Source organism: Halichoerus grypus, chromosome 4 (genome assembly GCF_964656455.1).
Source record: "Halichoerus grypus chromosome 4, mHalGry1.hap1.1, whole genome shotgun sequence".
NCBI classification, from domain to species: domain Eukaryota; kingdom Metazoa; phylum Chordata; class Mammalia; order Carnivora; family Phocidae; genus Halichoerus; species Halichoerus grypus.
This window is the reverse complement of record NC_135715.1, coordinates 53021308-53048362: the sequence shown is the minus strand read 5'-3', so window position 1 is coordinate 53048362 and position 27055 is coordinate 53021308. Positions and strand designations below refer to the sequence as shown.

At 38.0% G+C, this 27055-nt stretch overlaps 1 protein-coding gene across 1 annotated transcript in view; it reads right to left on the bottom strand.

The window, feature by feature from the left end:
- Nucleotides 1-23034, bottom strand: part of DNAJC15 (DnaJ heat shock protein family (Hsp40) member C15) — a 79223-nt gene extending 56189 nt beyond the window's left edge. Inside the window, exon 1 of the mRNA XM_036091029.2 lies at nt 22830-23034. Coding sequence (XP_035946922.1) covers nt 22830-22934 — 105 coding nt within the window. The 5' untranslated portion in view covers nt 22935-23034. The remainder of the gene's footprint in view (nt 1-22829) is intronic.
- Nucleotides 23035-27055: the final 4021 nt, after the last annotated feature.

Below are 27055 nucleotides of genomic sequence, written 5' to 3'. Positions count from 1 at the left end.
AATGTTGATGCCAGAGTTAACCTCTATTTCTAAAGACTAACTTTACAAAAAGATAAACACTAAAGGCCTTGCAACCTTTAAAAACAACAACAAAACCAAACCCAAATTAGGTAGATCACTGGAGCAAATAAAAATACTCAATATATGACCAAAAACTGTGCAATCAAATCTTATTTATCCACAGTGAATGGACAAAGTATAGCACAGCTCATCAAAAACTCATTTTCCTTATTGGAATTAAAATTCCTTACTGGAAGGAGTTATATCTTATTTACCTCTTCAATGGTATTTGCAATTAATTTGATATTAAAATAATTTATACTTTTTAAAAAAAAAAAATAAAATAAAATAAAATAAAATAAAATAATTTATACTTTTTAAGCATAGACAATTGATAACAAACAAAAATATATTATTTGGGAGCTGAACTCAACTTGAGATTTTCAAAAAATACCATGTATCTTACACAATCAGATTTTGTACTATGAAATAAGAACAAAGGTCTTTCTCATAAAGTTTTCGATGGAAATACTAAAACTATTAGATATAAGCAATTAAGTTTTAAAACTTTAACCTTAACTGGTCCAGAATAAGAATACGATCAATTTCCCAGAAAAACATATTTATCTACTACCTAACAGTTTTCTATTCACTAAAAATTCATTGGTATTTTTCTTTCAGACACAAATTGAGAGAGCTCTAAAACAACAATAAATTCCCCCAAGCCCTCCACATATGTGAATGACCCCAATGGGGAAAAGAAACTATCTAATTGCAAATATAGAAAACAGGAAGTACAGGAGAGCGAATCTGAAATCTCAGCAAGTCATTCACACAAAACTCTTAACCATACCTTTATTTGGCTTTAATTTTTAAAAGTAAAATAACTTCTAAAACATACTGGGGCTTTTAAATTGTCCATGGTTCATTTAGCATAACTGTGTAAATATCAGAGAACTCCATCAACATCTTCTCTAATTTTCCACTGTTGAAAAAAATTTCACATATGCTTTATTACTATGCTATTTCACATTTACTTAAACTTCAGTATTATAACTTCAGGCTAACCAGATCTAATTTATTTCTTTTATATATGCAACATCATATCTGATCCAGTGTCAAGCACATGGTATACTTCAATTTTTATTTTGAATGTTTTTTAAATAACGATTCTTTAAAACTAAATTGCCGGTAACAGAACAACAAAAATGACACTGAAAACACAATTTAAAAGCAAAATGGTGAATCAGGCATAGTGTTAGTACCACAAGGAAAGTCATTTTCTAACAATGAGGCAATAACCAGGTTAAATGTCTAAAATTGCTCATGCGACTGGATTAGCACCATGGTACATCTGTGATTTTACAGAAACTAGAGAAATGTTATTTCTTTGACTTAGGAAAACTACAATATGTGCTGAAAATAAAAGTAATCAGGCAGTGGTATTTAAAAAGAAAGATGTGTATATACCTGTACTCTGGCCTAGCTAAAATTGCCATAGGTGTCATACACACATAGGAAAGGGAAGATGGTAAATGCGGATGCCATACAAGGGTTTTTGTTGTTGTTTTTAAAAATATCCACAAAGCTGCCTTCGGCAAGTTTTAGTTTTGAAACATTTTCTTTGAAGACTCAGATGTATATGGGTTTGGAAAGTAGCTAACATTATCTAGGCCTGCAGAAGATCTAAATAAATTCTTAGATACATTTTTCTTCTCTGTACAACATTAGGCTAGCACATACTTAAACGAGCTGATCTTTCTATAAAAATGTGCACATATAAGAATGACAAATACCATATGATTTTACTCATGTGAGGAATTTAAGAAACAAAACAAATGAACATGGGGGAAAAAAAGAAACAGACTCTTAACTACAGAGAACAAACTGATGGTTACCGGAGGGGTGGGGGTGGGCGGATGGGTGAAACAGGTGATGGGGATTCAGAAGGGCACTTGTGATGAGCACCTGGTGTTGTATGTTAAGTGATGAATCACTACATTCTACACCTCAAACTAATATTACACTATATGTTAACTAACTGGAATTAATTGGTTATAATAAAAACTTGGGAAAAAATGTGCATATATATATAGAGAGAGAGACAGAGAGAGAGAGAGCGCTAAGAACTAAATCAGTTACACATCAGTTAGAAATTCTACCAACTAATTCTTTTACAACTAGTCCAGACTGGTGTTTGGGAACAGTGGTCTATATAAGAAAAACAGAAAACATTCTATTTGCCCCAAATTTGGAAATTCAGTTTTTAACAATTTCATTATGGTCACCATGAAAAACAAAGACAATATGTATACACATAACAAATTTATGTGATATTGGCCAATGGTATTTAATTCTTAAAAATTCATGACAATTTTAGATTTTATCTGTGAAAAATGCCAAAAAAACATAGTTTTCACTGTATTACCTTTGACCATACACAAAGCATGAATATTTTAGATATTAAAATATCCATGCATATGCATAATAGCACTGCAGAAACCAATGAATGATAAAATCTCAATGAAATTGATTGGCTTCAAAATGGTTGGAGAGTTACCACAGAGATTCCTTTTCTTACACTGCTAAGTCTGGCTGAAGAAAAGTCTTATGTCCACACTAAATGGCATCAGAAGAAAATTATGGCTTCTGATGTCTGCTGGCCTTCAAATCTGCTCAATATCATCCTCCTCCTCATCCTTAATTCATACCATTCCCCATTCCTCTTTGCCTTTAGTATTCTAAATTTGTACTTTTTTTTTTTTTTTTATAAAACTTCATGTTTTTCATCCATGTGGCAAGCATGAACTCCCTCAATCTTCCACCCTGAGTATCCAAATCAACATTTACCGGTTCTGTTACCCTAAGCTGATTTGTCTGGGCCCATTTCTTCATCTATAAAATGGAAATGTGAATACCTATGTTATAGGATGCTCAAAATGATTTATCAGACAAGGTTATGAAAAATGACCAGCACACTGTGTAAACATGGCAGATCTCTGCTAGTCCTTCTTTACTCCCACGTCTTTACTCTTACTCCTTTCTATTCCTCTCTGTTCAGTCCTCCTGGAAAATTCCTACTTATTCTTCAACAAACAGCTTCAAGGTCATCTCCCAGTGAAGTTTTCCCCATCCATCTCCTCACCCAAGCAAACCTCTTTAGTGCCCCCACAGTATTTAACAGATCTATTATAATACATGGTACATAATTTAATAATGGTTTTACCTATTTCAAACTTCTAAAATGTGCGTTTTCTGGAAGTAGGGACTGTTTATCTCTTTGGATTTCCAAAATCTAACAAAGTACCCAGTACATAGTAGCTTTTCAAAAATTTGTATAATGAGATGAAAATGACCTTAAGAAGCTTCCCCACTATCCAGATAGCTTTTAGAGTTTGTATGACTTATGTATTGTACTGTGTGTTGCTAGTGAATGGAATTATATTTGAAATGGGAAAATGTAACGGACAGTGGTCATCAAATTTAACTAAGACACTAACACATAATCATGTCTCTAAACATCCCAGACCAGGTAAATATATCCAAGAATCTCACAGATGACCAAGAAAATGAAATAAAGAGCCGTGTGTCGGGTAAACTTCATCACAAAAATGAAGATAATCCGTTAAGTCCATGTAGGAAAACATGAAGAAAAGATTGAATTGTTTTAAGAAGAAAAATAAAGAAACTTCCAATAAAAGAGTTAGGTATTTTTCAAGTAGCTATTTGGAGGCTATCTCTCATCTTTGACTGGTTGACTGATTTCAATAAATACTCAGTGAGCGCCTACTATATTATATGCCAGTCACAATTCTAAGTTCTGATGATTTATCAGACAAAATCCTTATCCTTCTGAAGCTACCTTTTAGCACAAGAAACAGACATTAAACAATATAAATCAGCAAAATATACAATAGAAAGTGTTATGTGCTGTGGAGAATATTAAGCAGGTAAAGAAGTGGGTGTGTGTTTGTATACCAAGAGCGTCAAATTTAGATAGAGTAAGCAGGGAAAGCTTCACTGAAAAGGTGACTTTTGGGGGAAAAAAAACTGAAGAAAGTGGAGAAGCCATGCCAATGTCTGAGGAAATGTGGCAGGCAGATTAAGTATGAAGGCCCCGAGGCAGGGGTATGCCTGGTGTGTTTAAGGAATACCCAGAATGCCAGTGTGCACAGAGCAGAAAGTGAGAGAGTGGGAAAGGAATATGGAATGAGGTCAGAAGGTAACATGGGAACAGATCATGTCAAGCCTTAGGGGTCAACATAAGGACTTAAACTTTGATATGAGACATGATTGTTTTGAGAAGAAGCCTAACATTATCTTATTTAGAATTCTAAAATGATCACTAGATGTCATGTTAAGAACAGACATGTCGGGAACCATGAGAGACAATGGACTCTGAAAAACAAACTGAGGGTTCTAGAGGGGAGGGGGTTGGGAGGATGGGTTAGCCTGGTGATGGGTATTGAGGAGGGCACGTTCTGCATGGAGCACTGGGTGTTATGCACAAACAATGAATCATGGAACACTATATCTAAAACTAATGATGTAATGTATGGGGATTAACAAAACAATAAAAAAATTAAAAAAAAAAAAAAAAAGAACAGACATGTCGGGACGCCTGGGTGGCCCAGTCGGTTAAGCGTCTGCCTTCAGCTCAGGTCATGATCCCAGGGTCCTGGGATCGAGTCCTGCATCGGGCTCTGTGCTCGGTGGGGAGTCTGCTTCTCCCTCTGCCTCTGCCCTGCCCCCTGCTTGTGCTCTCTCTCTCTGTCAAATAAATAAATAAAATTTAAAAAAATAATAGACATGTCAAAGCCAGAGGCATGGAGATGACTTAGGAGTCCATTAAAACAATCCAAGAAATAATAGTAGCTTGGACCAAAGGGATTGGTGATGAAGATGGGGAAAAGTAGTCTGCTTCTGGATACATTCTGAAGATAAAAACATTAAGATTTGTTGAGAGATTGGAAGTGAAGTATGAGAGAAAGAAGAAACAGAGTCCACTGACAGATGAATGGATAAAGAAAATATATGTATATATACACTGGAATACTATTCACCCATAAAAACAAAGCAAATTCTGGCATTTGTGACAACATGGATGAACCTGGAGCACGTTATGCAAAGTGAAATAAGCCAGACACAGCAAGACAAATACTGTATAGGATCTCACATTTATGTGGAATCTAAAAAAGCTGAACTCATTGAAGCAGAGAGTAGAAAGGTGGTTGCCAGGGCTGGGGGTAGGAGAAATGGGGTGATGTTGGTCAAACATGTAGTATAAGATGAATAAGTTTTACACTTGAATTTGCTAAGAGTATGTCTTAAGTGTTCTCAACACACACACACACACACACACACACACACGAGGTGATGGATGTGTTAATTAGCTTGATTGTGGTAATCATTTCACAATGTATATGTATATCAAGTTACATTGTATACCTTCAATATATACAATTTTTATTTGTCAATTATAACTCAGTAAAGCTGGGGTATAAAAAGGGATGTCAAGGTTATTGCCTTACACAGCTGGAAGAATGGTGTTGCCTAAGAGAAGAATCTGTGAGAGGACTGGGGTCAGAAGAAAGGGAGGTCATCAGCTCTCTTCTGGACTTGTTTTTCTAAAAACATGCCATCATGAAAATGATAAATAAAGCCCAAGCAAAGAAGTACGTGAATTTGTAACACCTGGGGAGAAAAAAGGTCTCATCTAAGAATGGAAAAGAAGAATGGGCAGGTTGTCTCAAAAAACATTCTTTCTTTGTTATCTTGCAGTGACTCAATTCTCAAGGGTTAATCACAAGCAAATCACTTTCTGCTGAACTCAGTGTTTTATGCTGCCTTATTATTTGGTTCAATTTCTACAAAGAAAGCTCTTTGAATTTAAACAATGTAAGTGGAAAAGAAAAAAGAAGAAATAAGAAAGACTGTTGGCAAATCAGCAGAATTTGGGAAAGAAAGGTAATGCACATTCAGATCAAAAGAAAGAGGGGAAGAGAATTTATATTTAAGAAAAAGTGTCAGACATGATAAAATGACATCAGGAAGACAATTTTTACAATTATCCTTCCCTAAAATCTTCAAGCTGGCAGGAATTTCACAGATTTTCATACCTAAATTGGACTAATCCGCATTAATCTACCTGGCCTTTACCATCCATTGCCAAAAACAAATACATTTGAAACTCTCTCAAAACACTAATTCCCCTGAAAACCTTAAATTAAGTAAAAAGGAAAGGCAAAGCTAACTACATCTGTATTTGCTCCACTTTAAAGTCACTTGATTTATTCTTAACTGCAGGCAAGCATTAATTTCTACAGCAAGACTAGATAGTAAATAAAAGGGCAAAACAAAAACAAAGCAAAAGAATAAAACCAAAAGCCAAACATAATAAAAAACAAAACTCTTAGGCTTAGCCCAATTGAATATTTCTCTAACTTCTAATAAATAATTAACAAAATTCCCCAAACTTAAATCCTTGCTATACATAGTTATTTTTTTCTTTTTTTAAATTTAGTCATTTGAGAGAGAAAGGGCACAAGCCGGGGGGGCGGGGGAAGGTCAGAGAGAGAGGGAGAAGCAGACTCCCCACCAAGTGGGGAGCCCGATGCAGGGCTCAATCCTAGGACCCTGGGACCATGACCAGAGCTGAAGGCAGATGCTTAACAGACTGAGTCACCCAGGTGCCCCTACATAATGATTTCTTAAAAATTTCTTTTAAGTACTGTTTTGCATTTCCTCAGTGACCCACTGATGTAAACCTTGTCTCCATTTTCTCCTAATAAAATAAGCAGCTTTCTTTGTTCACATTAAATGTGGCTGGTCAAAGTCCTACCTCCATATCAACTTAGCCCTGGATGCTCCTGGGTTCATCATAGCTTTGCCAAACCAGGCCGTACATTTGGTTCCAAGTCCTTAAACCCAAAGATACTGTGATGGTTCATTTTCTATGTCCATTTGGTTATGTCAATGAAACACTGATCGAGGTGTTGTTGTGTGGATTATTTTGTACATGTGGTTAGTGTCTACTATCAGTTGCTTTTAAAGGAGTTTATCTTTGATAATATCGTGGGCCTCATATAATCAGTTGAAAGGCCCTAAGAACAAAATTGAGGTTTCCCTGAGGAAGCAAAAATTCAACCTCAAGAATAAGCTACTGTCTAAAAGTTTCCAGCCTTCAGGTTTGCCCTACAATTTTATTTTTAAGATTTTATTTATTTGAGAGAGAAAGAAAGGATAAGCATGGAAGGGAGGGCAGAAGGAGAGGGAGAAGCAGACTTCCTGCTGAGCAGGGAGCTGGATGGGATGTGGGGCTCAATCCCAGAACCCTGGGATCATGACCTGAGCCAAAGGCAGGTGCTTAACCAACTGAGCCACCCAGGTGCCGCTGCCCTACAAATTTTAGACTTGCCAGTCTACATAATTATGTAAGCCAAATCAGCAAAATAAATACATAAATAATACATACTACTTGGTTCTGGTTTTCTGAAAAACCCTGACTGATATAGACTTCTGCTGTGTTTCAGTACCAGAAAATAAAGCCTTTAGTCATATCCCCTTGATTCACTCATTATTCACTAATTAATTCAACATTTAAACGTTTAATCCGGGTGCCTACTACAGACCAGGCACTGCACTAGGGGTAAAGAAATAGATCAGTAAGATGACCTCACAAAGGTTATAAACTGATTCAAAATCTTAGAACAAAACATGTATGTCTTCAAATTTTGCCAGCTTGCTTTAATTATCTTAGATTATCTGTAACTGTATCTAATTCCTTTGAGAACTTAGTAGATTTTCAGCTAGAAATACTTCTTGGAATAATAAAAGTATGCTAATACTATTTGTCAATGATTCTCAAAAGTTGACACATAGGACATTTCTATTCTTAGGCTTCAGATTTTAAACCAGATAAAACATACTCTAGGTTATTTGCAAAGGCACATAGTTGTAAATGCCATCCTTTTCTCATCTTGCTATATTAATGTGCAGGAACACTGAAGTTAAGATCCACTGCTTTATACAATTATACTGAGATAACAGTGTGCAGAGAATAACCTAGTGCACAGACTTTGCTAGTGTTAACATGGTTCATCAGTCAATTCTGGAACAAGGATGCACTAACTAAAAACTCTAAGTATATAAAATTATAATAACATAGTAATTGGAATTATTTAAAAATTTGTAAAAACTTTCACTTTCGCTTGAGAGGGGAAGACTTCATTTTTATATCTTTATTACAATTTAGTCAATGTAGTAGGGAGCAGTGGAATTGAGAGGCTGAAAGATGACTTCAGCAGATATTTGACCAGGGGCCGTCAATAAGACACCTGTACCTACTCTTAAACATTTTCCCGGGGAGCTGGTCCCAACCCTATATCTGGACCATGGCATTTTCTCTCAAAATAAACTCTCCCTCCTCTGAAGCTTCTGGCTGTGAGGAAGGGAGCGGAGGTACCTGAGTCATATCCCCACAACCCTCACTGACTCTATTAGTCCCTGCCCTTCTGTTTCCACCACCCTTCATGAAAAGACATGATCAATCCCTATCCCTAACACAGAAGGGTGTTTGATATATGGCTTTTCAGCTACTAAACAGCAAAGAAGAAAAATGGAACTACTCTAGACAGGCAGCAAGATCAAGTAAACTCCCAAATATGAAAGAAATCAACGCCACTGGAATCTCTCCTATTCCAGTATCACCACCTCTCCACCTCCCAGTTTATTTCACTGCTGTGATCCCAGACTACAGCTTCAAAATTTATCTCCCCTACTCAACTGTGAGCCTCTAGAGAGCAAGAAGTAGGCTTTATTCATCTTTGTAGTCCCAAAATATAGTATGGGCTAAATAAAAGTTAGTGGTTAATTGACAGGATGGATGCATATGGGGATAGATGGTTAGACAGACAGATGGCCAGCTGGCTAAGTACTCTGCTTCTGGGCAATAGATGGCTTCTGAGAAAAGTCCAGATAAAGCTGAAGGACAGAGTCAAGGTTAGGTCAAGGAGGAAAATGGGACAGTACTGGGACAAAATAAAGGTTAGAAGATGGGAAACTTGAATTCTGATTAAGGTTCCCTTAATTCACTGTGACCTTAGGTCACCACAAGTGACTAGGAGGACAGGGATCATCTATAGACTATGTTAAATATCTATAAAATGTTAAATATAGATTAGACTAGTTACCTGTGGAATATTTTAAACAGATTCAACCAGACAACTTATATAAAGTCAACTTCCATCTATTTAACAATATGGAATCATCTCAAGATCAAGCAACCAGACCAGAAACAGGCAAGATCTTCAAAGCAAATTTCTAATCAGAAAATTAACTCAGAATGATACTGAAAAACAACTATTGCATTTGGAAAATATTTGTTAGGAAGTAAGAACTAGTGTGGGCTCTGCATCTTTGCTTTGTGTTTTCCAATGCTAAACATGTCAAATCTATAAATGTGACTTCTGAGACTTGTTCTTTGGTCTGAAGCTTCAGATACACCTGCTCTCAAAAGCTGGCTCTTTTAGGGAAATCCCTTTTACGAAGATGGCGCCGAAGGCTAAGGAAGCCCCTGCCCCTCCCAAAGCCGAAGCCAAAGCAAAGGCTTTGAAGGCCAAGAAAGCGGTGCTGAAAGGCGTCCACAGTCACAAAAAAAAAGAAGATCCGCACATCACCTACATTCCCACAACCCAAGACACTGCGTCTGCAGAGGCAGCCCAAATATCCTCTAGAGCGCCCACAGGAGAAACAAGCTTGATCACTAGGCCATCATCAAGTTCCCCCTGACTACTGAGTCAGCCATGAAGAAAACAAGACAACAACACACTTGTGTTCATTGTGGATGTCAAGGCCAATAAGCACCAGATCAAACAGGCTGTGAAGAAGCTCTACGACATTGACGTGGCCAAGGTCACCTTGATCAGGCCTGATGGAGAGAAGAAGGCATATGTTCGACTGGCTCCTGACTATGATGCTTTGGATGTTGCCAACAAAATTGGAATCATCTAAACTGAGTCCAGCTGGCTAAATCTAAATATAAATTTTTTCACCAAAAAAAAAAAAAAAAAAGCTGGCTCTTTTAGGCACTTCAAGGTTCATTTAGGTCTAAGAGTTAGTTTCTTTAACTTTTATCACTGCCCTAAATTTCTCTCTTTCAAGTTTAAGGAGTATCCTTAGTTCTGTTTCTAAAATTTGGAAGAAAGGGACTTTTTTACCCAATGGATATGCTTTACCATTTTATTATTATACTTTTATTAAATTATTTCTTTGCCCAGTGACTTCCTGAATTAAGAATTCTAAACTATCCCTGAATTAAGTTCTAAACTTTTAGCCTTTCTTCAAATGAGCTTTCCCCTCCCTGCACCTCCACACTTCATACCTACTTCTCCCCTCAATATATTTATTTGTTGTCTCTTTCTGGAAAATTTCTATTGACTGTTTTAAAAGATGCAAGAGAAATACACACATTATTCTAGATACAGAGACACTATACTTTTACACAAAAAGATATATTTCTGTTTTATTTTCAACAGCTTCCTTAGGGTGTGCAATGTTTTGTTGGCATTTCTGACTGCAATACAGTAAGTCAAAGTCACAATCATAGAGGTGAAAGAAATGACAGAAAACAACTAGCATAGAAAAACCCACATTTTACAGAGGAAGACATTGAAGTCCTGAAAAGTGACATTCCTTGTCCAAGTTATAGCAGTGGTTATCAGTGTCTGCACTTGAACTAAAATACAGGTATTTTAATTCCAGACTGGACCCTATGTCTTCAAGCAACAATTTAAAATTATTCCCACTCTTCAAATTATAAAAATCTGTCAATCTTTCCAGTGTGAGCTCATATTCAATGAAACATCCCTATCTGACTTTAATGCCCATTCACAAAAGCCTTATCATGTCTTATCCTATTTATTAGTTTTTTAATTACCTAGAAAACATAGTATCATTTAATTATCTAATGCCAAACTAGATCCTAGCACCAGTCCTTGATGCCCTTGCTCCTTATAATTCCCTTTCCCACAAAATTTTATCTTCCCCCACCCATCCCCAAGAAGTTGTATTTTCAATATTCCTACATTTAATATAAAATCATTCAGTTTGTTAAGTATAGAAGTAGATTAAATTGACCATTTTAGTAAGTATGTAAGTGGAATTACTCATATTTCCTTCAACTTTTCTTCTGGATAGGGACATGTGGCAATCTTGTCAGTCTTCAGGTATGAAGGCCATTACTAATGAGAGCATACATTTTAGCCAGCAACTCCAAGTCTTACAAGTTGTTGAGGGAGTGATTCAGTGAACAATCTCATGAACTGATGCTGAGAATTCAAATTGGGACAATCTGTCTTGAGGGTAATTTCATCATTGGAATCAACAGCCTTAAATATATTCAAGTCATTAGGCTCAGTAAGTATAATTTAAAAAAATTATCCTAAGAAAATAATCAGAGAGGTGCATAAAAACTTACATATGAGAATATTCATCACTGCACTATTCATAATATAAAAAACTGGAAACAATTTGAATACCCAGCAATAGGGGGATAATTAAATAAATTAGGGCATATCTGAAATATGCACTGACAAATAACATAATGAGGAATGGTTATAGATGATATAATAAATGATTATAAACCAGAATGTACAGCATATACACAGAAGAAAAAGGAAACAGAATGAGATAAACCAAAATTTAACTGTAGTTATATATTCTTAGTACCTAAATTTTATCATTTAAACAAAGTCCTAGAATTATAGATTTTAAAATCAAAGAAATATGGTTTGACTTTTGGATCTCTACTTGTCAGCTCCATGACCTCTGACAAACTACTTAACCTCCTCATCTGTAAAATAAGGATAATACTTATAGGTCGGTATGAATTTTTATAAATTAGAAAATTCACATACATCACTTAGTATTTTAGATGTGATAAACATTCAATAAATGGTAGCTATTACAATTACTATATCACATTATTACACAGTTGTTTCTTTCAAAGTCAGAGGAAAAAATAAAGGTTATTAAGAAAGAAAAATCTTGCAAAAATCCTACTTGGTCAGAGGGGCTTAAAAACTTAATTTCTTAAGCCAGAAACCCTCTGACCTATCACAAATTCCTCCTGGCACTCTTCAATAAAAACAAATGCACTGATCTCTGGCATCTCCCTTTTTATCGCTACACTTAATTTTGCACCCTGATCATAAAAATGATCTTGCTGCATCTCTAGCTAGCCTCTTCTTCTATCATCTACTCCTACAAGCTTTTATTACACTGACTTTAGAGTCCCTGGCAAGTACTCCCTAAACTCGTTTGGCTTACATCTGATGTATACCTTACCTGCAACAACACTGTAGCTTTGCTTATTCTTTTTGCTTGGGAAATCATGCCATTTTCTGAAAACTACTTTTACTCCCTTACAATAACCTATTTCACTTTAGGCAACAATTCCTTAGAGTGGTAATGCTTACAGCTTAAATTTCATTACACAGTATTCTTTTCTTCCTTTCTGAGTTAAGGTGAAATAAAATTAACTCTGCTTCAAGGTTTAAGAATTTTTAAACATATCTTGAAGTATCTAAAGACTCTGAAAATTAGCACAAATACCAGGAGTATAAATCATTTCTCGGAGTTGGATTTCATCAATTTCCGATATCTAAATGATGGAGCAGCAATATCATTCAGTAAAAAGTCAAGGACTTTTCAAGTCAAAATTGGTTTCATATCTTAGACCTGCCACTTACTAGCTATATGACCTTGACCACTTTGGTCCTCAGTTTTCTTATATGTGAAATGGTGAAAAGTAATATCTAACTTTTCAGAGTTATTATGAGAAATGGGAAAATGTAATCACAGCATCTGGTAATTAGCAGACATTGACTAAGTGCTAGTTTACTTCCTCAATTATCTGCATGCACATCATGAACTCAGTATATTCATGCCTATCATTCTGTTTTATTTTTATATATTCAACAAATAAAAATAGAAAATATTACTAATATTATGGAAGCAGTAGACAGGTATGAAATTTTTCACTTTATAAAATAACATATTTGAAAAGATTAAGAAGCAGTGTTTTGGGGCAAACAAACTTGGAAAAAACTTGTACTGGCCAAAGGTGAATTTATAGTACAAGGACGTAAAGTGATACTCTGCAAAATCTCAGAGTCAAAAAGCCCTAGGATACCAATGCAGACAATAACATTAGTGTCAGAAACAGATCTGTTGATACTTAGAAATGAGAATGAATGAATCATGATAGTCCTACATGATATTCTAACTGTTCTAAACTACATGATATTCTGCTTTTAAATAGTAGAATAGCACAAGTTTTCTAGAATGGAAGGAAAGGCTGAAATGGGTTACCCCAAATCACTTAAAGGAAATATATAAATTAGGTATCAATTCATGGCACTTTTTAAAACTTCTATTTAAAACTCTTCACAAAAGCCATATAATATACTTAGAAATGCTATTTTAAGTATTACATAGTTATGAAGTTCTTGGTGAGTAAAACTTTAACATCATTGAAGATAGAAAATAAGGGAAAAAGTGCTGTTTACAGTACCATCTGTAACTGATCTCAAGGCTGTTTTAGTTCTTAACCCTTCAGTTCTACATATCTGATACACAAAATTATTTTCTCAGTTGTGGTGGTAGTGATGGTTGTTGTTAAATTCCAGGTATGCCAAGTGGAAATTATTCCTTGGAAGATCATAATAAATCATTTAGAGGAATATGCAATATTTTACTTTATACCTGGAGATAGGCACTTCTGTGCACTGACTTAGTAAGATTCTGTAACAAACCTGAAATATAATGATAAATACAGAAAGATTGATGAATCTCTCTCTCCGTCTCTCTCTTTGATTTCACAGTCTCCTGGCATCCTCTATTAGCAGTCCCTAATAGCAGATATTGAAAAATAAAAATAAAACAAAACAAAACAAAAAAGAGCATGGCTGAAGCTGTAGGAGAAATGCTACATTTTCTGGTGGACTAAAAGCGCAGCCACTCACCCCAAGACAAGGAAATCTTTTACTACCATACTTCATCAGCTATACAAGGGGAAGATAAGGAAAATGGGGACAAGTTGGGTAAGAAGATAAAAATGAAACTATTAGGATCCAGAGTTGTGACCCAGAATGAAGTTTCCCCTAAGATAAAATGTTATACACACAAGGCTTCTTAGAGAAATGGTTGATTCTAGGACAGGGACAAAAAACATACAAAATGAGCCTAGAGCACCTTATAGTGCCAAAAGTAAGGAAGTGCTCAAAAAAACCCTACAGCAATGGGGTATGTCAAAGGTACATAGGAGCCAACTGAAAGAGATACCAAAGCCAAAGGTGGAACAATTTGAGCAACAAGATAAACAATACTAGGTTATAACCCAAGTGTAAATATCCACAAACCCTGACCGATATAAATAAATGATTGAGAAAATAAATAAATGGGGGAGAAGAGACAGATCTCCTGTGCAGAAAAATTCCAAATAATTTCATAAAGAACTCCATCCTCAAGGAGGGGAAGCGTAACTCCCCACTCCTTAAATGTGGGCCACACATAGTGACTTCCTTTCAAAAAGTACAGTATAGAAAGGGGAAAAATTAACTTTACAGTGGAGAAACCAGACAGATACTACTTCATCAGATTAGATCAAGGTTAACCTATATAGTGAGAGATCATGTTTATAGCATGTGCCTTTTATACGGACAAATTCCAGGGGAGGCGCACTCTGCAAAATATCTGACCAGCATTCCTCAAATCTGTCAGGGTCATCAAAAACAAGGTGAGTCTGAGAAACTGTCACAGCCAACAGGAGACAAAAGAGACACGAAAACTCAATGTAATGTGGTATCCTGGATGGGATCCTGGAACATTAAAAGGACAGTACGTAAAAACTGAACAATCTGAAGAATCTGAAAGAAGTACGGACTTTGGTTAATAATGTATCAAGCAGGGGCGCCTGGGTGGCTCATATGGTTAAGCGTCTGCCTTCGGCTCAGGTCATGATCTCCAGGTCCTGGGATCGAGCCCCACGTCGGGCTCCCTGCTCAGCAAGGAGTCTGCTTCTCCCTCTTCCTCTGCCTCTCCCCACTGTTCCTGCTCTCTCTCTCTGTATCTCTCTGTCTCAAATGAATAAATAAAAAAAAAAAATTCCTTTAAAAAAAAAATAAATAAAATAATGTATCAAGCAATACTGGTTTGTTAATGATAACAAACATACCAAACTAACACAAGATGTTAGCCGGGCAAATTGAGTGAGGTGCATGGGGATTCTGTGTGCTATCTTTTCGCTTTTCTATAAATCTAAATCTATAGTTGAAAAATAGTCTATTTAATTTTAAAACGAAAAAAATGTTACACATGGTGGTTAGATTTTCACGAGAGCCAATAATGCTTATTTAATCCCTAATAGCATTTAAGTAATATTCAGAGAGCATAAGACGGTGAAAATGGAGTTCCTGAAAGAATACTCTGCCTTACACTGAGTGAAATAGATTTCTGTAGGGTAAAGGAATACACACCATTTATAAAATAGTGTTTTGTAACAGTGTTTTTAGGAGACTACACTTTCAAATTTCTCAACATCTGTGGAATTCAAATCGCCTCACAGCTGAAAACAGCCAAAGTGAGTGTGTTGGTCCCAGACCTGTTCGTATTCACTGATGCATTCCCCGGCTTTTCCCTACTCCGCTCTGTTGGGAGAACAGCTAAGTCCTGCAGCCTCCTGTGTCACGTGGCTCCAGCTGAGTCCGACCAATGGGATGCAATAGTGGGAGACAGGAGGTTGGTAAAAGGGGAAAGGCCAGGGTACTTCTCCCCTTTCCTCCCTGTGTCTCCGTGGCTGCAGCTCCCCACTGGACACACCCCCATGGTCCAGTTACCAAGCAGTGGTTATGAAAACACCACCTCTTCCATTTGACCCCACGGCCATGAGGCGGCCAGTGGCTTTTTACTCTTCTCAACGTCTTCACTGCCTCACAATCCGGCCTGGCTTCACAACAACTCCTTCACCTATAAAACCAACTCTCTGTGCTACATATCCTTTGTTTTACATAATTTAGATGTATCTGTTTTCCTGGTTAGACCTTCACTGACACAGTTAGGAAGGCTGAAGGGGAAAGAAGATAGAATATATTCTGAGTAAAAGCAGAGGCAAGAAAGCAGAATACCTTTGGGGTTCATCCACACATCAACTGTGTGACCTAGGGCAAATTATTTCATTGCTTTAAGCCTCAATTTAGTCATCTGTAAGTGGGGGATTATAACAGTATCTACACCTCACAGGGTTATTACGTGGACTAAATGAGTTTACGCATTTAAAGAATTAGCCTAATGCCTGGTATAAAACATTTGGCTATCACTGCTTTTACTGCTGCCATTACGGCCTCTAGACTCCAGAGGACTGCCCACTCTAATACAATCTTAACCGGTCCTGCCCTCTTCTGCTTCTCTATCCTCTACCCTTCTTAAACATTTCTCTAGGCTTAATATTCATGAAGCCCGCCATCGATCACATAGCTCCTACAAAACTTCAACTGCCTATAGACATGGTCCTCGCTCCTTAACTTGCCATTCAGGTATATCCACAACCTTATCCCAATATATTTTTCCCCTTGATAATAAGTTACATTTGTTTTTCTCTCTTTCTAAGCTTCTCTTGAAAAATCAAATATTTTTCAAGCCCCTTGAGGACAAAACCCATGTTTGATTCATCTTTTAACTACAGCACTTAGCCTCAGTACCTTACCTAATAAAGTGGGACTCCAGATCTCACATTTAGGAAGTACTGTTTTTGTTTCCTTTGCCTGAGGAGACATACCTAAGAAATGTGGCTAAGGTCAGTATCAAAGATATTAATGCCCTTGTTTTTTTCTAGGAGTTTTAAAGTGAGACTCAATAAATAAGTGTTGAATGAATGAATGAACAAATAAATGACAGTGCTTAACAGAGCCGGTCTTGAATTAGGTATTTAAATTTGATCCAATTTACCTTCTAGAAAAGTGGCTGGCAAATGTACAGCCCCACACACCAAATCTGGCCCTCCAACTAATTTTGTAAATAAAGTTTTACTGGAACACAGCCACATTTACGCATTATCTATGGCTGCTTCTGCTTTACAGTGGCAGAGTGCAGTAGTGTAGCAGAGACCATATGGCCTGCAAAGCCTAAAATACTATTTAGCCCTCTACAAAATAAATCTGTTGACCTCTGTCTTTGAGGGTGGCAATCCTGGTTTATCTATATCTGACCCACAGACATCTAGTATATAGCCTCCATGTATTTGGTATTCAAAAAAATTTTCTTTTATTAAACTGAATGCATTGACAAACTTTAGAAAGAGATTTGGAGACTGTGTTATTGGATGTAATAAGCAATAAAATGACCAAAACCTGGAAAAGCACATCAAAAGTCAGATGTGTACTGTGACAGCATATAAAATGTATTAGATGCTTATATTTTACCCTTTACCATTAAAAAAGTCAAAAAAGAGAGACAGTCTCATTTGTCTTACTCTTTTTATTCCTCAGGGCTATCAGTTCATAATTCTATAAAACATTTCTCGAATCCTCTATTTTTTTCCTATCCAGTTGTTTCATTCAACTGCTAATTTAACCATTTAACAAAAATTTATGGAGCAGTAATCATGCGACTGGTACTATGTTGAGAGCTGAGAGAATGAGGATCCTTAAAACATGGTCCCTGCCTATAAAGAATATCTAATTTTAGTTTAAAAGACATATTTTAGGGGTGCCTGGGTGGCGGAAGGTTTAAGCATCTACCTCAGGTTGTGATCTCAGGGTTGTGAGATTGAGCCCCACATTGGGCACTGTGTTCAGCACCGAGTCTGCTTTGGGTTCTCTCTCCCTCTCCCTTTGCCCCTCCTGCTCGTGCTCTCTCTCTTTCTCTCTACAATAAATAAATCTTTAAAAATAAATAAAAGACATATTTCAAAAAGGAGAAGCACTATTTATATAATACCAGCAAATCAACAAATGGGCCAAGTCTGGTATCTGTTACTGCCACCTAGTTTCAAATATCCACCAGAAAAAAACAGGGCCCCTGGGTGGCTCCATTGGTTAAGCACCTGCCTTTGGCTCAGGTCATGATCCCAGGGTCTTGGAATCGAGCCCTGCATCGGGCTCCCTGCTCAGTGGGGAGTCTGCTTCTCCCACTCCCTCTGTTCCTCCCCACCCCTTGTACACTCTCTTATCTCTCTCCCTCTCTACAAATAAGAAAATAAAATCTTTTAAAAAAAATATCCACCAGAAACAAACAAACCAGAAAAATTAAATGTTCCACTACTACAAATCAAGGAATTTCTGAAAACTGGGAAAACAGCCCACTCCATCACAGCTGCTACTGCTTGGTGGAGCGGGGGATCAAAGTTGTTTACAAATACCCTAAGGCATTTTATTCTTCCAAAACAGTAAATAAGCAGTAAATAACCTTCTCGATAAATATAAATTGGCTGAAAGCATTATAAAAATGCCAAAACTTCTATCTCAAGACTGTAATATTTAAGTTCAAGATAGACAATAGTTGTACCAGTTGGAAATTAAGAAGGAAAAAATTATTCTGCCTCAAAAAGATAGTTGTGATGGAGGAAAGATGGAGACTATTCACTCACACCACAAATAATTTATTTAGCATTTACCATATACATATACAAATATTTATTCAGCATGCACCAGGCCTTGTGCTAAGTTCTGGGGAAAGAATAATGAGTAAGAAAGACACAGACTCTCGTTCTCCTTTAGAGGCTAACCTAAGGGAGAAATCCTACAGAAAAAAATACCTCATCAATATGTTAGAATCAAACAGTCATGTTTAAGTCACTCAATAGCAACAGAAGTTAATAGCTGTTCATTTAATGAACAATTAAGTGACTCCCATGTGTCAAATACAGTGCCAATCACAGAAGCATATAAAAGTTCTTGCCCAGGGGCACCTGGGTGGCTCAGTCAGTTGAGCATCCAACTCTATTTTGGCTGGTCATGATTCCAGGTCCATGAGATGGCCCCACCTTGGCTGTGAGGCCTGCTTAAGATTCTCTCCCCTGCCCCTCTTCCCCCTAGCTCATGTTTGCTGTGGCTTTCAAAAAAAAAAAAAAAAAAAAAAAAGGATATACAATCTGTAATCCATGTGATTTCTTCAGAGGAAGCTTCAAGGTAAACATTTTAAATGAAAAATAGTAGAAGTGCTTTCTTTTGTTTTGGTAATAAATAAGTACTTAATAATTTACATGTTTGATAGGTTTTAGTTTTCATGTTATCAAGTTGGCCTATAACTGAAATGTATATGTAACTAATTTTCTTATATGTCACACTATCGTACTAACACTAGGAGTTACACTTTTTGGGCAAATACTGAAAACTAAAGGCTATCATTTCATACAAACTGGGTTTTTTTCAAAATGCTTTAAAATTTGATAATATTCTCTTCCTAACATTAAAGTGTCTTCTCTACTTTTCCATGAGAATCGGATTTGCTAAAGCAAAATATGACCATGACCTCTGACTATTACACAACTAATTGTAAGATACTATTTTACTCAAGGTACTACCCAAGTATCTTGACCTACATTTTTATCTTTTTAATCTCCTAAACTGGTTAATGCACATGAATTCTTAGTCCCTAAGGGGAAGTTTACCTGAGAAAGAGTTATTTAACATCTACAACTGCAGATGCTATATTTCAAAAACTTCAAAATAAACTGCATCTTTTAAAGAAATGATGAGAAAAATCTTTTCTTCAAGTCCTTGACATTTTATTTTCTACTATTTTCAGTAAGATTGCCACTCCTGGGTCATTTATTTTTTCCTAACACTTACCCTTTGTCAGCTTTCCATCATTTTCAGTACTTCCAAGCTCCCCCAAAATTATTATTATCAGTTCTCTTATCTTCTAACTCAGCACTACCTGGACCAATGATTCCAACAGAAGCAGAATAGGCCCTTAGGGACATTTTGAAAATTTGTGAGGACCTTTTGGTTGCAGTAATAATTTGGATAGGAGGGAAAGTATTTGGTGGATGGGGGACTATACATCCTAAAAGGTATGAAACAACCTTGTACAACAAAGTACTACCTGCATCTCTCAGAGTTTTAAAAGATTCTACTGGACATTAAAGTACGTAAAAAGCCTATCTGTGATCATCTTAGTCTAGAACTTTATATAATACAGTATATATAAAATGTATCATTTTCACACTGTTTTAAAGACTGAATTTTTCAGAAGCGCAAATCTTATATAAATTGAGGGAAGATTCCATTTTGTTTTATTCAAAATTTTACCAAAAATTGTTAGCAATTTGGGAAAAATCAGTTTGTCAATGACAATGGCCCTTACAGTATCTGAAATGCCAGTATAATACATTTGAAATAGGTCTGCATTTATAGCTGTTACACTCATAGGGCTTCTTTGCACTGGTGCAATATGCCAGCAACTGATTACTTCATTATGTCTTCCAAAGTAATCATGTCCGAACATTTACATACTTAAATAGTAAACATGTTATTTTCTAATAAAATACTTCACCTTTATGTTTCAATTAGACCATTACATTGATTTTTAAGTTATTTTTATGAATAGATTTCATTGCCTATGAATATCATTTTAGGATATCACAGGAGACTTTACAGAATATTTGTTATAAAAAGGAGGTACTAGGCTGGGCAGGAATCACTTTAGAATCACTGGCCTACACCTTAGCCTTCATGTGACTGGACTACTAAAGATGTCTCCTAACTGATATCTTAAATTCTACACATATCTTCTTCCAAATGAAGTACCTACAGATGTAAAAGATTACCAATATTACTTCTACCTTCAAAATACCACAGAGTTCCCAACTGCCTTGCAAATCAGTCCAGTATGGAGATTTTTACAACTCTCCATAAAGAGATTTCTTCTACCTAACCTAATAATTTATCCAGTCTACATCACAGACTGAACACTCCACTCAGAAAGCCATTTTTCTAAGAAGTGAGCAAGTCACAGTGGAAAGGGTATATAGGATTTGGAATCCTAGGTCTGTCACTTTATTAGGAGAGTGATCCTGAGTAAGTTACTTACCACTTTGAGTCTCATTTCTTTTTTTAAGATTTTATTTATTTATTTGAGACAGAGATAGCAACAGAGAGCACAAGTGGGGAGGAGAGGGAGAAGTAGGCCCTGGAATCATGACCTGAGCAGGACCCTGGGATCATGACCTGAGCCAAAGGCAGATGCTTAACCAACTGAGCCACCCAGGCATCCCTGAGTCTCCTCATTTCTTAAGTGAGAATTAAAAAGGACTTGCCTCACAGGGCTGTGGTAAGGAATGAATCAGACAAGCAGGAGCTCAGAGCTTGCTACTTCAGACTTTTATCTGTTTTGTTTACTTATCTATTCCAAGGTCTTAGGATAATACCTGGCACCTAGCAGTATTCAAGAAATGTCTGTTGAATGAAAGCATACTGCTTTCTGAAACCTTCCCAGGCAAGCCCATCTGACTGTTGCAGAAATTTACCCGTTAATCAAGTAATGATAATTGAGTGCTCATAAACTGGGTGCTTACTAGAAGTAAATCCTCAGTCCCCGCTCTTAGGAAACTTAGAAAATGCTGGAAAATGACAGGTCAACATAACAGATGTCACCATACAGTGTATGAGTAGTCAACAATTGGTATGGATAATAAGTGCTATGCATCTAAAGACAAGGTATGTATCACTGTGGGCTGGCAAAGCATGGAATGCCGCGTGAAAAATAATTAAAACAGCCACATTTCTAGACTTTCTCCAACTAATTCATTCTTCTTACACAAAGCCTGAGAGAACTTGGTAACAGCCCAATCTGTCACTTCTCAGCTTAAAACTCATCAAAATGGTACCACTGCCCTCAGGATATCCCAACTCCTTCAGGTGCTTTACCAGATGCTTCATATGTTCTAGTCCCCATTAATCTTTGGGAACTGCAACGATTAATAATGTAGCCACTAGCTACATGTGGCTGAGCACCTGAAATGTGGCTAGTCCCAAGTGAGCTGAGCTGTTAGTGTAAAAGACGCACTGGATTTCAAAGATTTGGTATAAAAAAGGAAAAAAAAAAGGATGTAAAATATCTCAGTAATTTTATACTGATTACATGTCAAAATATTATTGTGGATACACTGGGTTAAATAAAAATACACTTAAAATTAAATTCACCTGTTTTTCACATTTTAACTATCGCTACAGAAAACTTAAAGATATATGTGAGGTTCGCATTATGTTTCTATTGAACACTTAACTTCTCCCAACGCTGCATTTCAGCCCGAATAAACCACCTGCGATTTCCAACCGGGCCCTGTTCCTCCGGCCTACGACTTTGTAACTACTACTGCTGGTGCCTGAAACACTTTTTCCTCTTCCTTTCGCTGAGTTCACTGCCACTCATTCTCCGGAGTTCCGTTTTTAATCATCCCTTTCTCCAAGAAGCCTCCCCTGACCTCACTCCCTACCCTGACCTCACTCCCTACCCTGCAAGAGTGGACCGGGGTCTCCTCCTCTGGGAATCCCCCCTGTAGTACTTATCACACAGCAGCTGCAACTGCCGGTCTCCCGGGCCGTCTGCCCGACAAGACTTCAGCTCCTGGAGGGAACAGAGACTCTGCACACGCCCACTCGTCAACGCCTGGCGCGGAGCACGACTCCGCGGGACGCCGGAGGAGATGGGACAAACATGTGACTACCAGGACTACCACGGTTCGAGGGGTGAGAGGGTCCGGCCCACGGGAATGCGGGGGTGCTAGCAGGCCGGCCCGCAGAGGGGCGGGGGCAGCCGGCGGGACTCACCAGTCCCTGGTCCACGTCCGCGTCCGGCCGTTTGGTCGTCGGCGGCGAGTACTCGGCGTAGCGCAGACCCTCGCCGGCAGCGGCGACGCCACCACGGGCAGCCATGGCAATGCGACGCGGGAGACTCGGTGCGCCGCGGCGTCGCCTACGAGAGGGCCGCAGGGACAAACTAGTTAGGGCGCTTCACTCGCGGGTTTAGCTGGCGCCGCCCCTGCCTCGCGGGGGGAGGGCAGGTCTCCAGGAGATCTCGTTCTCACCCAGGCTCGGGCCACTTTGTCCCCGCGAAGCCAGGGTCAGACTCAGAGCTGAGGCCCCTGGCACGTGTAGGGTTTTTTGTTTGTTTGTTTTAGATTCGCAGGCCCAAAGCCAGCATTGGGTCTCCTGGGCATCGTGCGGTGGAGCCTGGCTCCTCCCCAGCCCTCTTCCGAACCAAGGGCCGGGATTTGAGCCCTATGGGCGGATTTTGGTCTCATCAAATGGCTATCAAGGGGAGACCGAGAGACTCCAGCTGCAGTTCCTGAAGGTCCCTGACCCACACCAGACCATTCTTCCCACCCCAACTACTGATCATACATCTCTTTAATGCCTTAATCTCCCACCCATGAAAGCAACAGAAGTGGCAATTTGCTTATTCTACCCCTTCTCTCCACATGAATGGCTATACTTAAGATGAAATTACAAAGAAGAAACTTACAAGGAAGTAAATAAACCTCTTCCCACAAATGGTTTTCTGCTGACTTGGATGTAGAAAGACCCATTTTATTTTATTTTATTTTTTTAAAGATTTTATTTACTTATTTGACAGAGACACAGCAAGAGACAGAACACAAGCAGGGGGAATGAGAGAGGGAGAAGCGGGCTTCCCACCAAGCAGGGAGCCGATGCAGGGCTCGATCCCAGGACCCCCGGGATCATGACCTGAGCTGAAGGCACGCTTAAGGACTGAGCCTACCAGGCGCCCCAAGACCCATTTTATTATTATTTTTTTAAATAAAGCCTTTTGGAGCAAAAATTAACCAACAAATGAAGCCAGTGAAGTGTTTTCCAACTGCTGAGCCAACTTGGCAGCTCTTTTGCCCTTTGTATCTATTGTAAGAGACGTGAGTTATACTGTGTGTTCTATCATGTTCTAGGCTTGTGTCCCTGAAAAGCCCATTTACCTCTCCAAATCTCCTTATCTGTGGAAGGGGAAGACCATTTGTCTAACATTCTGACTCAGGCAAGTTGCAAGGATAAAATGAACAAAAGGGGAAGGGGGAGAAGGGTATGGAAGCAGTTTGTACGATGCACTTACTGTACACTGTACACAGTTACCACCACAGTGCTGTTGGCATTTATGGGAGAGACCGATCACTTTTAACCAGCGTCTTCAGAGAAGGGTGGTGGAGGCTTAGCCACTGAGATGGTCAGTAAAGGATGGGTAAGACATTTTTAGATGGAAGAGGAGGAGGGCTGAACATTTCAGCTGGAAACAAATGCAAAGAAATGATGAAGGTGGCATGTAAAACTGGGTTAAAAAACAAACAAAAACCCAACAAGCATGCCAAGACTCTTCAGAGACATGAACTTGAGTAAGGGACAGGCGGGGCTAGGTAAGGAGAGATAGATAAGGGGCTCTGGGATCAGACTCACGGAAATCCCAAAAATGTAGAGGTGTAAGGAAACCAGAGATAAGGGAACACCCCAGACCACCCTGCCCTAGGAAGTCTTATTTATGACAGTCTCCCGTGGTCAACAGAAAATAACCAGACCCTACTTTTGTATCTTTGGGGTAAATGATGGACTCTGAAAAACAAACTGAGGGTTCTAGAGGGGAGGGGGTGGGAGGATGGGTTAGCCTGGTGATGGGTATTGAGGAGGGCACGTTCTGCATGGAGCACTGGGTGTTATGCACAAACAATGAATCATGGAACACTACATCTAAAACTAATGATGTAATGTATGGGGATTAACATAACAATAAAAAATAATAATAAAAAAAATTAAACTGCCAACCCTCCATCGATCCTAATAGTTTGTAGCTATTAGGATCTTTATAATGTGCAAAGGGACTAATGGGAGAGTTTTCACTTGCTGAGTGAAAAGGTACCAATTAAAATAAATAGACCACTCGGGGGCTCTTGAGTGGCTCAGTCAGTTAAAAAAAATAAAATAAAATAACCAGACCCTAGAAAGAAGTAAGCCATTAAAGATGTTATCACTAGTCCTTAATCCATGGTGCTGCCAATAGAGAAGTCAAAAAGATTTAAGTTCCTATGGTAAGCTTTTTATAAAAGACCAACCCTAAAAGCCCTCAGTGGCAACCCTGTCGGGACCCCTCTCACTCCTGAAAGCTTTTTTTCCTGTATCCTTGCTTAAAAAAAATCTATCACTTTATTCACTCTCCTTTGTCCGTGAGATTCATTCTTCAACTCCGTGAGACAAGAACCTAGCTCTCCCATTTCAGTCTTATTACAAAAATTAATTTCATTACACTGATCCACAACTATCAAGGATACTGGTGAACTAAGCAAATGAATTAGATTGGGGTCCACAGGTTATTCATTCATTCATCCATTTATTTGTTCAGTAGGCATTTACTAAGCATCTCTTAGGTCTTACACACTAAACTAGGCATTGGGCCTACAGTGTCAAGTAAGCAAATAAGATTACTGATTCCTTGCATTCCACACTATGGGAGGGTTCTGGTGTCCCCTAGCAGCTGGGTCCTCACAGTCACAGGCTACTAGCCTAGAGCAAGACCCAAGTCAGCCCCAGCTCCCCTCAGGGAAGCTGCTGCCTCTGCTCCAGAGCTAGAGGGAAGTTTTCAGAGCAGAAGTCGAGAAAGGAGAGAAAGGAGAATGGGGCAAGGGAGAGAATGGTAGCTTATGGGGAGGTGAGCTCAGCAGGATTGTGCCTCGGCTCAAACCCCAACCTAGTGAAAGCAGATTGCTGACTGCTTGCAGACTTGTCCCAGTCCCACTGCTGACTGGAGCATCTGCTCCTATAGCAGTAGCCAGTTTTAAAGAAAAACCTTCCATAAAGACTATCAGTTCTCAGCTTTTGGTTCTTTGCTAAGGTCACCCTCCCCTCCTAAGAAAGGATGGAAACAAGAGCAATTAACTCTTCTCTCTCCTCACACAGATCTCATCCTGATTTAGCTAAACTCACTTCTCTGGTCTCCCTGAGGATGAAGAGGAATGCTTTTGTGAAACCAAAAGGGAAGCCACATTAAATTTTCATTAGTCTATTTTTATTAGTTATACCATTTTAGAGACAGGTTACATTAGGTTCAATAGACTTTATGAAAGAAAGGCAGATGTTGGTAATATCTTAGAAACATCTCAGTAAAAGATGTTTTAAACATTTGTTGTTTAAAAAGACTTTTGGTAAAAAAAAAAAAAAAAAATTGACCTTTGTGTACCTCAGTCTCCTAATCAGGAAAATGGGGGATAATAATGGAACCTTAGTTGTGAGGATTAAATGAGTTGATTTTTGTAAAGCTCTTAAAACAGTGCTGGATACCTTGTAAGTTCTCTGAAAGCATTTGTTATTATTTTCTATATATTACTTCTTTCACCTATTTGTTTCCTATATATTTTCTTATTGCTGCCCCCTGACAACAGTTGTGTTGGATCCCCAAGTGGTTGTCTTGTTTTTGAAATAATAAAATGCGATTAGACATTATATAGTGATAAAGTGTAATTGTGGGGAGAGAACAAGTTATTTTTATGAAAACTAAATTAAATGCTTTGGAAAGACTTGATAAAAGCAAGTTTTATACACACATAAACATATAGTTTAAGAAGTTGTCAAATGGTAGGCATGGGAATAAAATCATAACAATTGAGTGTGATTCTACATTCAGTTTGTTTTTAAAATGTTTTGTTCCCCTTCATTTTAAACAAACCCAAATTAGGAATCATATAGGATAGATTATCAATGTGGAAGAAATCTGAGGCAGAGGACCCACATCCAAATACAAGGCCTTGACCCTATAGACATACATAGAGTACATGAATAGATATAGTGTGTGTCTGTTGTGGTATTAAAACTTCATAGGGAATGGGAGGAAGGGTGTTACTAGAAAATGTCTAAAAGAGCTCCATAGTAATGGGTGCTTGGCTGGCTCAATTGGTAGAGCATGTGACTCTTGATCTCAGGCTTGTGAGTTCAAGCCTTGCATTGGGTATAGAGCTTGCTTTAAAAAAATAATAATAATAAATAAATAACAAAACAAAACAATA